Source organism: Eleutherodactylus coqui, chromosome 3 (assembly GCF_035609145.1).
Source record: "Eleutherodactylus coqui strain aEleCoq1 chromosome 3, aEleCoq1.hap1, whole genome shotgun sequence".
Taxonomy (NCBI): Eukaryota; Metazoa; Chordata; class Amphibia; order Anura; family Eleutherodactylidae; genus Eleutherodactylus; species Eleutherodactylus coqui.
The window spans coordinates 50,062,511-50,077,109 of NC_089839.1; the positions used below are offsets into that span (position 1 = coordinate 50,062,511).

Here is a 14,599-nt window from a genome sequence, read left to right on the forward strand (position 1 = left end):
TTCAAAAAAAAAAACCCTACAGCTTAACCCACAGAAAACAGGCCCATTAATGGAAAGCTAAAAATTTTCTGGGTATCAGAATGTGGCAATAAAAAGCAACTAAAAAAATGTTTTTTTTCTAAAATAGTTAATCATTAAAAAAAAGTATATATAGTTGATATCGCCGTAATTGTTCTGACCTGTACAATACAGTTAATATCTAATTTCTACCTTGCCATTATTGTTCTGTAAACAACTCCTCAACCCTAAAAAAAAGCAGAACTGCATTTTTGCTACTTCATTCCACTTAGAAATTTTTCAAAGTTCTTTAATACATTTTTTGGTACTGATAAAAAAATACAACTTTTTGCACAACTGTCAAGCCTTCATATAGCTCTGTGGATGGAAAAAATAAAAAATGTAGCTTCAACGCTAAGGCAGTGGAGGATTCCCCTTGCATATTGTGCTGGCCTAGCCATTCATTCCTGTGGGATAGAGAGTTCATCTAACATCAAGTAATATTTGTAAACCAAAAGCGACCACACGCCATACTACCATTGTTATAGAAAATGTATTTGTCACAAGGCAGAGATGTCAGCTTGGGAGAAGCTTTCACAGGGTAATACTAGAGCAGCAAAAATGGGAATGGCCTTTCCAGGGGTGCAGCTTATGTAAGTGGGGCTAAATTTATTCAAACCTTTATTTATATTAAGCCCTAAACCAGACCCCTAAATTAATTCAGACTCCAAACGCCCTACATATATTCAGAGACACTATGTTAATTCTAGTGTCACGTCTCCTTCATCCGTGAACTACAGAATTGCAAATGGTACTTGCGGACAGACATAAACCAATGACTAAAAAACATCCATCGCATTCACCTTGCATACCTGCACACATAAACAGATGGAATAGTAATAGTACATGGCATTATTTCGTATCCTGACCAAGACACTCAAGCCCATAAGCCCACCGACAAGGGTCCTCGTTTCACGGCTCCCGACTCCCACAAGACAACTCCTGCAAGAAACCTGCCTGCATGCAGTCCCAATAAGGATGGTTCCATGTTGGAACCTATGGACCTAGCTCACCCAGGATGGAAAATGATCAGGACAGGATGCAGCTCACACCAAAACACCAGGGACTGCACGCAACACAGAACAGGACTGTTGGTACCTCATGTTCGGCCACCTGTGCAGACCCACAGAACACATCACTGTTTACACACATGTCCGGCCACCTGCACAGACACACACAACACATCATGCATGAAAGCAAAACCCCAGAGGGTTAGTATCCCCCAGCCAGAGGGGCCGGTACACATGTGCAGCAGACCTGTGCGGCCGGCTGGCCGGAGAACTCCATACCCAGCCAACTCAACCATGCCTCACCCAAGAAAGCGCACTCCTAGAGACCCGTAGAACAACAGGTCCAAGCAGCATAACCTAACATCTAGATCCCTAAGTAATTTCGAACCAAGACCACACCCTAAATAAGCAGATCCAAAATAAGGCCCTAAATATAGCCAAACCTCAGACCAGACAACTACCTTTGCACTACTTCAGTCCCGAGCTCAGACTATATTAAAGGGGTTGTCCCGCGCCGAAACGGTTTTTTTTTTTTCAAACCCCCCCCCGTTCGGCGAGAGAGAACCCCGATGCAGGGACCTAAAGAAAAATCCGCACAGCGCTTACCTGAATCCCCGCGCTCCGGTGACTTCTTACTTACCGGCTGAAGATGGCCGCCGGCATCTTCTCCCTCCATGGACCGCAGGGCTTCTGTGCAGTCCATTGCCGATTCCAGCCTCCTGATTGGCTGGAATCGGCACGTGACGGGGCGGAGCTACACGGAGCCCCATTGAGAACAGAAGAAGACCCGGACTGCGCAAGCGCGGCTAATTTGGCCATTAGACGGCGAAAATTAGTCGGCTCCATGGGAACGAGGACGCTAGCAACGGAGCAGGTAAGTGAAAAACTTCTTATAACTTCTGTATGGCTCATAATTAATGCACAATGTACATTACAAAGTGCATTAATATGGCCATACAGAAGTGTATAGACCCACTTGCTGCCGCGGGACAACCCCTTTAACCCTCTCCCTCCCGTCTCTTGTTCAGCTCTAGGCAGACATCCTTTTAATACTAAGACTGTTTCATAATAAACCTTGTCTGTGATCTACCAAAACCACTTCCCCTATTTGCTGCACCCTTCGGTAGATACTGTAGTTGAGTCCCACCAAGACTCATCTGGTTCGATCACAAATGCACCTACTGAGAGGTATGTACCGTATGTGCTAATTGTCAGTGTACATTAGTTTATGTTGTTTGGTGTTAAGATACATGTGTTATGATAAGAGGAGGCGCTGAAGGAGAACCAGCGCCACTTCTTCCAGAGACACTGATTATCATTTTCTATTCCCTTTTTTAACTGCTATGTGATGAATTGTTTATTTTTATACTTTAGCTTGCAATAAAAGAGGAAGATCAGGACAATGCTAAAATATACATGGTGGGGGTACAGCAGCTTCAATGCCCAGCTAGGCTTGAGAAAGAGATCCTTGCTAATGCCGGGCTGGCTATAGACCATTGTGGAGACCCACAGGCTAGGTAGATTAAGAGACAGGGCAAACTTTGCAGTGAACAGTAACAATCCTTACTTGGCAGCTGAATTAGTAGTGCCGTCTCTTTAACTAGACACACAGTTTCAGAACATTGCAACACAATACTTAGCGGTGCTGACTTTGAAACAGTGTTGCCAGGTTGTAAAGTCAGCCCATGCAGGGTCAGATTACAGTCTCTTTAGCTTCTCAGCAGGCCTGGCATAGCTTCATAGACACATTCGAGAGTAATACTATTCTCCTAAAGGCCATTCCCTGGCCTACCATCAAGGCTGTGGGAGCTACCATTTTTTATTTTACTCTCTCTCTTTAAGCTACTTATATCTAATGGGGATATTTTTTCTAGCTTTGTTGGTCTAGATTTTTTGACCTAGCACTGAGCTATTCAGACAGCGGCTGTACTCTTTATTGAAAGGGTTTTTGGATAGGAGGAGAATCCTCTCCTTCAGGTCCACGCTACCTATACACAGCCTGACTATCTGATTAATGTCAGAAATCTAAAAGCTGCGGTATCCATGCGTAAGACTTTAGGCCATGAGTACTAATTTTGTCTCATACCCCTAACAGTCCTTTTTTTACTCAGCTTTATATACTGACAAGCTTCAACATTAAAAGAACTCAGTCTAGCTCTGAGGACAGCTCTAACAATTGAGCTATTCTCGTCTTTTCTCTATATTCTCTGAATCTTTTTAGAGATTGTATATTGGGTTTGGAGACCAGATGGGCTTCTGTATTAGCTAGAACCCATCAGTGAACCAGACAGGGTTAGGACATGATCCGCACCCCAGCTAGTATCTAAGTTCATCCCCTTATAGCTTTGAGAGAATCTTGATAGTAGATGTTCAACATTGGACTAACATCGCTTTGATTTTGATTCTACCTTGTTCTAAGCTCTATTAGATTAAAACTCTTCTTTAGCTGCTCTGTATATCCAAAATACGAATCCTCCTGAAGAGCCACACACATGGAGTGGCGAAACGCGTAGAGTAGAAACCGTTTATAGTTGAAGTAAACGAGCAGAATTATATACTAAAGAGTTTAACCACACAGCATACACAATCTGTACAAAGTTTTTAATGAGCTGGTCACCTACAGAGACATTCTCCATTGCAATTCATTACTCAGGAATAACACACTTACCTTTACATGCCATTGGGGTACTTGGAGACACACTCTCTGTAGCATTCTATTTGAAAATAAGACCGTAGATTCAGTCTTTTTAGTAATTAAAACACTTCTATCCGAGACCCCACCAGCCCAGGCACTCTCTATAAACAAGACCCTATCAATTTCTATTGAATGAATTTCACAAAGGGTCTTTAGTCTGAGTGAAAGACTTTAAGCGTGGAGGCCATAAACGAGTTGTTTAGCCCGTATTGGCATTTTTTCTAATTCACCACTAGGCCTCTCCGCAGCCTACTGTCGGACCCTCAGTTCATCCGACACATTATTAATAACCCTAGCCGGTGGGGCTCAGACCGTATGTGTGAATGTTTGTCCACGTGTAGTAGGTGCGCCATTTCCTCTTGTCTTGGCGACACCATTTGTGTGTGTTATATGTTGTGCCCTAAGTGTAGTTTTTAATGAAACTTCAATAAAATTTATCTCTTTTACGTTCGTCTTTTCTGTGACAGGGATTCTCCTAAAGGCCCATTTAAACTGAAAGATAATTGCTCATAAATCGCTCAAACAGCAGTTTGAGTGACAGTTTTGAGCAATCTTCTTTGCATTACTCTAAGTAGCTAATAAGCTACTTAAGGGTTAATGCAGGTGGAGCGGGATACCGCCCCAATAGCTCTGAGAACAGTGCAGCTGTTTTGAATATGCAAACAGCTGCATTGTTCTCAGCACATTCAGCTGGTGTCCCGCTGAGAACTGCCAGCGGGATACCAGCTGAAAGAATGTTATCAGTGCCGCTCGCTGAGGTATCAGCCTGCTGTGCTGATAAGGCTCATCACTCATTTCTAGCTGGCTAGAAATGAGCGATGAACTAACAGGGCATGAACAGTGCACAATGGCCACATGTTTAAACGCAACAGTTATCACTCAAAAGACGGCTTTTGAGCGATAATCGTTATGTCTAAATGGGCCTTAAATCTACATAATTAACATTTTAATGTTCTTACACCATACTTGCCAACTATACAGCAATGACTCTCCAACAATCTAATGTGAATGAAAACTGCTGTGGACCTCTGATGAAAAGAAGGATTGACAGACCAGATTGGTACTTGCCTAGAGCCCCAATTTTCACATTGACTGAGTAATGGTGGCCTGATATGAGCATAGGACGCACCTGTCTGTCTGGAAATATTGAGATGCCAGCCGCCAGGTCTATGTGCAGAACAGATGAAGATGACAAAAGACAGGAACGCAGGGTTGCCGGCCAGGCATAGGGACGGTCCCGCTGCAGGCCCCCACATGCAGAATCTGACCCATTGGTGTGCAGCCGGCCTAAACCAGGCACCTAGGGTGTGCAGCATTGGTTTTCCTGCCCCATGTTGGGCATAGAAACCATGCTGGTAAGCAGATTACATTAATTTGTGATATTCTTGTTAGGCTTTTTGATGATGTTTGTTCTCATAGTGTGTAGCATGCGGTCAGCTGCTAATATTGAATAGTACATATCTGCTAGTTCCTTGAATATATACAGCACCATGTAAAACCTTTAGACAGGTGTGGAAAAAATTCTGCACAGTAAGAATGTTTTCAAAAACAGAAGTGTAAATAGTTTATTTTTGTCAAATAAGAAAATGTACAGTGATTTTGCAAAGAGGTGGTAAACCGTATCAATATTTGATGTGACCAGCCTTTGCCTTCAAAACAGCATCAATTCTTCTAGGTACACTTGCACACAGTTTCTGAAGGAACTCAGCCGAGAGGATGTTCTAAACATCTTTGAGAACTAATCACTGTGGATGCAGCTTGCTCAAATCCTTCTGTCTCTTCATGTAATCCCAGACAGACTGGATGATGATGAGATCGGGAATCTGTGGGGCCAAATCATCACTTCCAGGACTCCTTGTTCTTCCTTACGCTAAAAATGGTTCTTAATATCATTGGCTGGATGTTTGGAGTCGCCGTCCTGCTGCAGAATAAATTTAGAGTCAATCAGACGCCTTCTATGTTTGCAGCTCCTTTTCCACACTTGCCTAAAACTTTTACACACTTCTGTAAATTGTACCTTTTATGTTGCAATATTCATTGTATTATATATTGTATTTGTGATTTGTAGCTCAGCAGAGGACAAAAGTCTGAAGTGCTGCTACTATTTGTACATCTTGGGAACCCTGGTGAATTAACAAAGCTTACCTATTTCTACGTACATCCTTCTTATTGGATGTGTAATGGAGCGAGGGCTGAACAGGGCTGGGGCCTGAGGTAGGAATAATCCAGAGACACTTAGAGCATATTGGCAGGCAACAACACAACTGTACTTGCAGGAAAACAGCGTTTCCGTGAGGCTGACAGCCAGGGAAACTTGTTTTCTATCTCAGGAAGCCAGGGGCATTTCAGGTTCTGATGCAGAATGGGGAAACAATGTCCATATTGACTGACCCCAACTGTCTAACTTGTGATACTCCTTACGTGACACATGGCTAGTCAGTTCTACTGGACTTCATGCCACGGAACTAGCTTTGTTGTGCAGGTGGCATTATGTATTCTCCTCTGCTCACACTACTGTGGAGTTAGTGGAGTGAAGCTGTTAGTAGAGTCCACAGTAGTGTGAGCAGAGGAGAGTACATACTGCCGCCTGCACAACAAAGCTAGTTCATGCCGTCATTCAGAGCACTGGCCACGGGTTTGTTCAGGTTGGTACCAGGCAGATATAGGTTGGGGGTGATCATCCTCCTAAGGTCCACCTGGCCAGATGATTTTCTTCTTCCGTGCAGCAGCGTCTTGTGGAGCTACATGAATCATCCTCTACCTTGTAGCTAAAGGTTCATGGGCCCTGGTGCAAAAGTTTATCTTGGGGCCCCTCAACTTCTCTTAACCCCTTAACGCAGAGGTGTAAGTTGAAGCTCCTGGGCCCTAATGCAATACCTGTAATAGGGCCCCCAACTATAATGCTTTAATCATAGTACTGGGCTTCCTATATGGAGAAGAGAGGCCTTATAGGCCCCCTAAGGCTCCTGGGCCTGGGTGCAACTACATCCCCTATAGATAAGCCAGTGCCTGGCTGTGTCTCTGATGTTTTGATGTGCTTCTGTCAGCCAACTGGCACCTCTCAACACAATTGCTTAGTTCTGCTACTGTATTTATGTAATGACCTTGGTTTTGGTGCTATAATAATAAATTTGGTTCTGGTGCTGTATTTATATAATGAGCTTGATTCTGGTATAGTATTTATTCACTGAGCTGTTCTGGTCGGGCATGCTGCTGTCTTGGTGCTTTGTGCACAAGAAGAATACAAGCAGACTGCTTCTCAGTGCAATTTACAGTTTACATAGTTTTTTTTCTTAAGACAGGGTGCCAAAAAAAAAATCAGCACAGGGTATCATCAACTTAAGGGCTGATGTCCACGGGCGAATTGGTCTTCCGCAGCATTTTACCAATCAGTGTGATGCCAACAGAGACAGCATATGGGCACCGGCTGTACTGCGTATGACCGCATATCTCACGCACATGGTCATGCGCAATGTGACTCTGTCTTTTTTTAAAATTCCCTGCTCTGTTTCATAGCGGGGTTGCATTTGAATCGCCACCCATATGCAATCTATTGTGTATGGCATACGCTGCCCATAGAAAAAAATTGGACTCACACTGTGAGGTACACCGAGAAATAGACCATGCTGTGATCTATTTCTCGCATCTATCTACACGTTGTGTTTACGCTCTCATGTAAATGGTTCGATAAAAGTCCTTTTATTTTCATTGACTCCTTTCACCAGGTGACATGCGGCCGTACATCACATGCGTAATACGTAATGAAAATACGCCCCTGGACATGAGCCGTAAGGCTGGCGCTGTTTGACATACGCCTACAATATCTAAGCCTTTCACAGTAGTAGTTAAATGAAAAAATGGTACCTAGTTACACCATCAATCATCGTGAACATGAGCATTTCTACATCATGGCCACAAGAGAGAGCCAAAAGGCAATTAAAATATATTAAAAACCTCATTGAGTTCCTATTAGTAGTAACATTAGTAGTAATGATATAAAGTCATTTTAAATGTTTTTTTCTTGAATACTCTTCTATTTGACTGTTACCCTTATACATGGGTATTTTCGGTATATTCACACTGAACTCTGCATGTCTTTACCTTTGCACCTTCCGACCTTTGCTCAGTAAACATGGCAGCATTCTTTACTCTACTTTTTTTTCTCTAAAGGATTTTGTTATGCAAGCATCCACTTTCGTCCAAAAGACGGACCGCTGCTGTCAGACATGGAGGTGCAACCGGTTAATGTAGATAAATGGATACGAGAGAACAAGGCATATTTTTTACCCCCCGTGTGCAACAAGCTTATGTAAGTACAAGGCATTTATACAGGTTATTGCTGAGCAAAAGACTTATTCAAATGTGAATTTTTTAGTCTCGGCTGCCAGTTTAGTGCCTAGATTGTGCTATGGATAAAGGCTCATTCATACAGTGTATGTCGCCCACATATTACGCTCATATTTATCAAGCGTTTCATATGCGGTGCTAAATGCCCATTGATTTCTATTGGGCCACTTCCACGCAGCATGTCCTATTTTGGTGCGTATTACATGCCAATATAGGCTATGGTGACTTATAGGTGTTTTGAATTAATTCCACTAGGCAATGCGATTTGTGTGTCTAAGAAAAGTTTATTTGTTCCTGTTATCTTTTTGAAAAATATAATGGAAAATAAGTTTCATTATTAGAAAAGTTTGATTTTGTGGACAGGACATTGATAATTAAAAATATGTGCTTTTGAATTTCGTATGTTTCAAGGACATACATAGTGAGAAAAGAAATTACGTACAATCATGAGCCGAAGTTATTATACAATGCAGAGTATTTCCGTACAGCTCAAAATTATTGAAAATGTCTGGTTCTTTTCGATTGACGATTGTGTACTTCGTCACTTTCCCGTACGAGCCCCCAGATGTAGTCACCATCATATTCTCATTATATTGTCCTTGATAGCGACACTCAAACTTTCTCCTTGTTCCTCGGAGTATGCTCCCATGTTCTGCATAGTACAATAGTGTGGTACTTCTTTACCATTGTTTCCACCAACTCCATATAAGGCCTCGTTCACATGAGCGTGTTTACATGTGCACATAGGCGCGCACAAAACTGTGCATCTATTAGAACAATTGGTTTCCTATGGTGTGTTCACATGTCTGTGTTTTACAGACGTGCAAACGCAAGCATCCGCAAAAGATAGGACATGCATGCACCATAGGTCCGTGCTGCGCATCAACATTCCCCATGGGGAGTCCCCTTGTCACTGAATGCTGAACATTAAATTCAATGAATGGCCGAGCGCTGCTTGTGTTTGGCTGAGTGCTGTGACCAATCACAGGGAGCGCTCAGCTGTCATTCAATGAATGACTGAGCGCTGCCTGTGATTGGCTGAGCGCTCAGCCAATCAGAGGCAGCCCTTTCAGCAGGCAGGGATTTTAAATCCCCACTTGCTGAAAGAAATTCATTACAGTGCTAGGGACCAAGTCGCTAGATGCCCCTGAGCCCCGAGAGGTTAGTATATATATATATTTATTTTTTACTACTACTACGAATGGTTCTCAGGGAAGAGGTTATATTTAAAGCCCTTCCCCGAAAAGGGAGGTGGCGGCATCCTATTACTTTCAATGGGCTGCTGGCAGCAGTGGTGGCCCCGTTGATGGCAATAGCCACGCAGCTTCGTTCACGCATGTTTTGGCACATGCGTGGATGTGCGGATTTGTGCACACATGCACGTGCAAAATAACGCACATGTGAACAAGGCCTTATTGTCTGCTTTGTGATTTCCCAAGAACCCTGGGACCACAGCAACAAAACTGTTCCAAGCTGCTTTCTATACTTCTGTGAACATGTCAGGAAATTTTGGACATTCCATGATCCTCTTGATTTGTGGTTCCACAAAGATGCCAGCTTTTACCCTGGCCTCAGTCAGCTTCAGGAAGAAGTTTATTATATGTTTCATAGCTGTAGATTCATTATCTTGAGCCGTGACAAACTGTTTCATAAGCCCGATTTTAATTTGAAGAGGTGGCATTAGAATCATCTTAGGATCTACTAGGGGTTCCCACTTGACGTTGCTTCATCCGACAGTGAAGTCAATATGTTCAGGCCAGTCTCACCGATGGTAGTGTTCACTTTTGGCTCTGCTACCCCAAAGACAAAAAAAGCAAGGCAACTTTGTGAAACCACCTTGAAGACCCATTAGGAAAGCAACCATCTTAAAGTCTCCAATTACCTCCCAAGCATACTGATCGTACTTCAGAACTTGCAACAGGACACTGTTGTACTCCTCCTTGAGATGCACAAAGTGAGCCAATGGAAGAGATTAATGAAAAGAACCAGACATTTTCCTTAATTTTGACCTGTATGGAAAGATTCTGCATCGAAGAATGACTTTGGCTCATGATTGTAAGTAATTTCTTTTCTCACTGTTTGTGTCCTTGAAACATTTGAAATTCAAAATCATATTTTTAATTACCCATGTCCTGACCACAAAACAAGATTTTTTCGAAATGAAAGTTATTTTCCATTATATTTTACAATAAGCTAACAGGAACAAATACATTTTAGACACACAAATCACGTTTTTTTTGTGTTGCCTAGTGTTATTTTGCACATCATAAAGTAAGGGGGTAATAAGGAAGGAAAGCGAAAGGTCAATCAAGTGAATAATTGCCCATCCAAAAGCTTTCATAATTAGCTTCGAGTACTGATGATGGTGAAGCACATTCTGAAACCCTTGTCTTGGGCACTGAAGAAGAGGTAGGCATGATAGGCACCCAACCAACCGTAGCTATCACAATCCACTCCACCACCACCTCAAACTCAATCAACAGTTGTTCTAATACAAATGAGTGTATCTCAGATCTAAGCTGTAATTTCAGAGACAAAACAAAGTGTGTAAAAACCATAGAGGCAGCTGCTATAGGGCCAATGGAGATATGGCACCCAGCGCTGTTTAGCTCCTTTTCCACTGGGTGTCCGAAAGCAGTGCAGGATTCCCCTATTTGCAGGAATTGAATTGCTTGAAATCAACTGGGTTGGGAAATGTCTTAAGGGTCACGAAAAGGGAATGAAGGGGGAAACAAACACCAGACCCTTCTGTCCTCGGTGCCAACATTGAGTACCCTAAGGGTATGTCCACATGGGGGAATCTGCAGTGCATTTTTTTCATGCAGATTCCACCTCTAAATCCATGACAGAAGTCTGTGGCTAAGCTGCAGATTTCTGCCATGGATTTGCCCCTCTCTTCCCACAGATTCAAGCACAGATTTAGCCCTTTTCAATGGGCAAATCCACGTGTGGAATTCCCAACACAGATTTGGTGTGAAATCTGCATTAAGAAGTGATGTCTCTTCTTTTTTTCCACACATTGGTTTGAAATCCATACTGTATATACTATGGGGAAGATTCCCATTCAAATGAATGGGACACTTAGCGGGTGCAGGAATTCTTGCAGATTTGATGCAGCTCCCGTTGCAAAACTTTACTATGTGAATATACCCGAATGAGGTTTTACTTATATCTCTGCTATGGGCCCCCTCCTTTCTATGTACGCCACTGAACAAAACCCATGAATAAGAGTGATGCTGTTTCTGGGGAAAAAACAGACCATTTTTTCCAGTGTCACACAGATATTTATACTCCAGATCTTGAAGGGGTGGTAAAGTGGGGGAATAGCCTAAGAGAGTAGGGTGCATTTCAAATAAAGTAACTTATCTTACGATGTGTTTAGCTCTTCAGATCTCTGCCTCTCCAGTCCCCTCTGGCCTCCATCTTCTTCCCGATAGTGTGGTCAAGTACTGTCTATGGCCAATTACGGTCCTCAGTTCCAAGCTACAGTTTCCTCCATAAAAGTGTGCATCAAACACAAACGCCCTCTAAAAATATGTCACAAAATGCCACCATTGGTATGCCTACCACAGATGCCCTCTATGGCACCAGGCAAATATGCCCATTATGGTGCCTGCCACTGATGACCACACCACCCTCCTTACTGCTGCTTTTTGTGGGTCCCATCATAGGTAGGTTGCCATTGTTTCTAAAGTTCAGGTATTAAGATGTAGTAGCCAAATGCTGGGCCTATATCTTGGCTCAATCCCATTAAGGCCAAGTAGCTTAACTAAAAGTTCTTAGGGTAGCCTGGTCGAAAGATTTAAAATGGACTTGAGGTGGCTTACGTTTCGATCTATTGGTCAGTGCCCATTGTTCGACCAGTACTTAGCTACTAATTATTTGACTTTACCTGCCCTACAGTAACTAGTGCTTAATATCCTGGGAGTTATTCATTTCAGCAGAACTACAAAGGAGGATATTTATTAAGACCAGTATCTCTAACGCTGGTCCTAGTATAATTTGCCCTGGCATGATGCTCACACCTCCTCATTTATTAGGCACATGTTGGCACTTCTGTGTGCCTACACAGAAATGTCCAACCTGGTGTAAATTTCTGGCATAATTTACACCAATTTTTGGCAAAAATTATACCAGACAGCCACGCCTCCTCCTGAAAATCCGCCCACTTTTCAAAAAAGTGGTAAGGCTGGTGCAAAAAACTCAAAAGTTGCAAATTTATTGCAAGGGAAACTTCCCTAAAATGTGCAGCTTTTTTATACCAGAGTTCTGGTGTAAAAGCTTTCATAAATGTCCACCAAAGTTTTTTAAGCGTTTGCTCACATACTGTAATTCATCTATATTACCAAATGCTATTTCTCAAAGTTACATAAAATGTTCTGCTTTCTTCTTCAAACCAATGGTCTAAAACAAAACCTCATCCAATACACTTAAAGTACAACTGTGCTCCTCTCTGTTACTTTATTTATGATTTATACCTAATGTACCAATATACCTCATGATGCCATTAGGGCATGAATGTGCTATTAAGAAGAACAGTACAGGAATCGATCTCTGCGGCCGGACTAACAATTAGCTGGCAGAGAAGCTGGGAGAATTGTTCATTAGGATTTCTTTCCTTGGGTCACCTTTTTCGGATATTAATATTTGATATTTGTTTCCACAGGCACAATAATCAACTGACGGTAATGTTTGTGGGAGGCCCCAACCAAAGGAAGGATTATCACATTGAAGAGGGAGAAGAGGTATTATGGTGCACTAAGCTTATATAATATGATTACAGTGGTTCTTTCATCAGACAACCCCTGCAATGATGATCAGCTGATCACTATGATGACTTTCAAGACCACAGGCAAACAGTTGATTTTGTAGAGTTAGGCTTCTTTCACACGAGCGCATATCGGCCGGCTGTGAAAACACTACGTTGGGGGCGAAAAAACTGGTGAACTGGCAAATGCGCCAACCTCACTAGGCCATGTCCAATTTCTCCTCCCTCCCCATCGCAGGCTCACCTCTCTTCCTCCCCCGCTCGTTCTGTGCAATGGAAGGGGGCGAGGTGGGGAGCAGAGCTAAGTGCCAGTCCGCCCCACCTCCTCCCATTGATGGCTATGGACAAGGGGCAGGGAGAGGGCGGTTGCTTAGCTCCGCCCCCTCCCATTGCACAGAATAAACGGGCAGGAAGAGAGGTGAGCCTGCACGGGTAAGGGGAGGAGAATAGAGGGAGGGAGTTTAGCAGCCATGCTGCTAAACTACCTACGGCCGCTGCCATGGGCTCCCATAGGAGCGAATGCAGCGGCCGAAGTATTCCGGTCTAAAACATAGTTCCAGGACTATGTTTTGGGTCCGACGTAAAAATTCCTGGTGCTATATTGGCTTGGTGAAAACGGTTGGCCGATATGCGCTCATGAGAAAAAAGCCAAAGTTAAGGTTCCATGGTAAAGCTGGGGATGGGGCAATTGAATCTACGCAAGTCAATGGGTCTAACACTTAGAGTGTTATAAAGGGCTTTAATGGCTCTTATACACCCATTTTAGGGGTTTAGGTGACGTTCTGGTTTGGTTTGAGCTAATTCAGACTGAACAAATTTTTTTGCAAAAGTTTGCCAATTGAGTCAAATCGAACATTTCAAAAGTTAGCTCATCACTTTTGGGCATCATGCACTATTATCCCCCTTCTAGACATTATTCCCCAGATTATATGGGTTAATTGTGACACAATCAACATCACGTGCAAACACTTTACCTCCATACACTAAACGGCCCCTTTATTAGAGACCCCCAACCTTTTTTGGAGCTTCCTTGTATGGAAGTTAGACCCTTGACTCCAGACTGCCACATAAAATCAAATGAGCAAGTTTTCAGAAGAATAGTTTGTGTGAATCCAGAGATCTGAACGACTTCCAATGAGGCCTAGTCATTGGTGCTAGACTAGCCAAGGCCAGGATTTCATAGAAAGGCAACCTTGTAGGGTTTTCTCATGTAACAGTGTGGAGGGTATACTGAGAGTGGTCTGATTGAGGAAAATATCCAGCGAAAAGGGATCCTGTGGATGCAGACAACTTGTCAGAGAGAGGAAGAAGCCAAGACTTGTTCTGACCAATGGGTGATGCACAGTCATAGCCGAGTAAAAGGCTGGTGCTGCAACTAATGTGTCCAAATGCACAATTTGTCATTCCTTAGCACTAATGGGCTATAACAGCAGATGCCCAGTTCCAGTGCCCTAAGTGTCTAAGAGAAATAGAAAGGCAAGACTCTAGTGGACATAAAAGCACAAAAATTGGATCACTTATCAGTGGAAAACCAGGCGATCAGTGGAAGACCATAAGAGGAGGTTTCTCTTGCTCTTCACTGATGGGAGATCAAAATTTGACATAAGCAGCATGAGAGGATGAACCCTTCCTGACAGGTGTCAAACTTCAGGCTGGTTCAGTAATGGTCTGGAGAATGTATACTGGGTCCTCTGATATTTGTGAATGGCCCTCATGTAGAAT

General features: G+C 43.0%; 1 protein-coding gene across 1 annotated transcript in view; it reads left to right on the forward strand.

Moving 5' to 3' along the window:
- The first annotated feature begins 2,180 nt into the window (after positions 1-2,180).
- The window catches only part of HAAO (3-hydroxyanthranilate 3,4-dioxygenase), a 47,701-nt gene continuing 35,282 nt past the window's right edge, over positions 2,181-14,599 (forward strand). Inside the window, exons 1-3 of the mRNA XM_066594501.1 lie at positions 2,181-2,255; positions 7,933-8,071; positions 12,776-12,854. Coding sequence (XP_066450598.1) covers positions 2,240-2,255; positions 7,933-8,071; positions 12,776-12,854 — 234 coding nt within the window. The 5' untranslated portion in view covers positions 2,181-2,239. The remainder of the gene's footprint in view (positions 2,256-7,932; positions 8,072-12,775; positions 12,855-14,599) is intronic.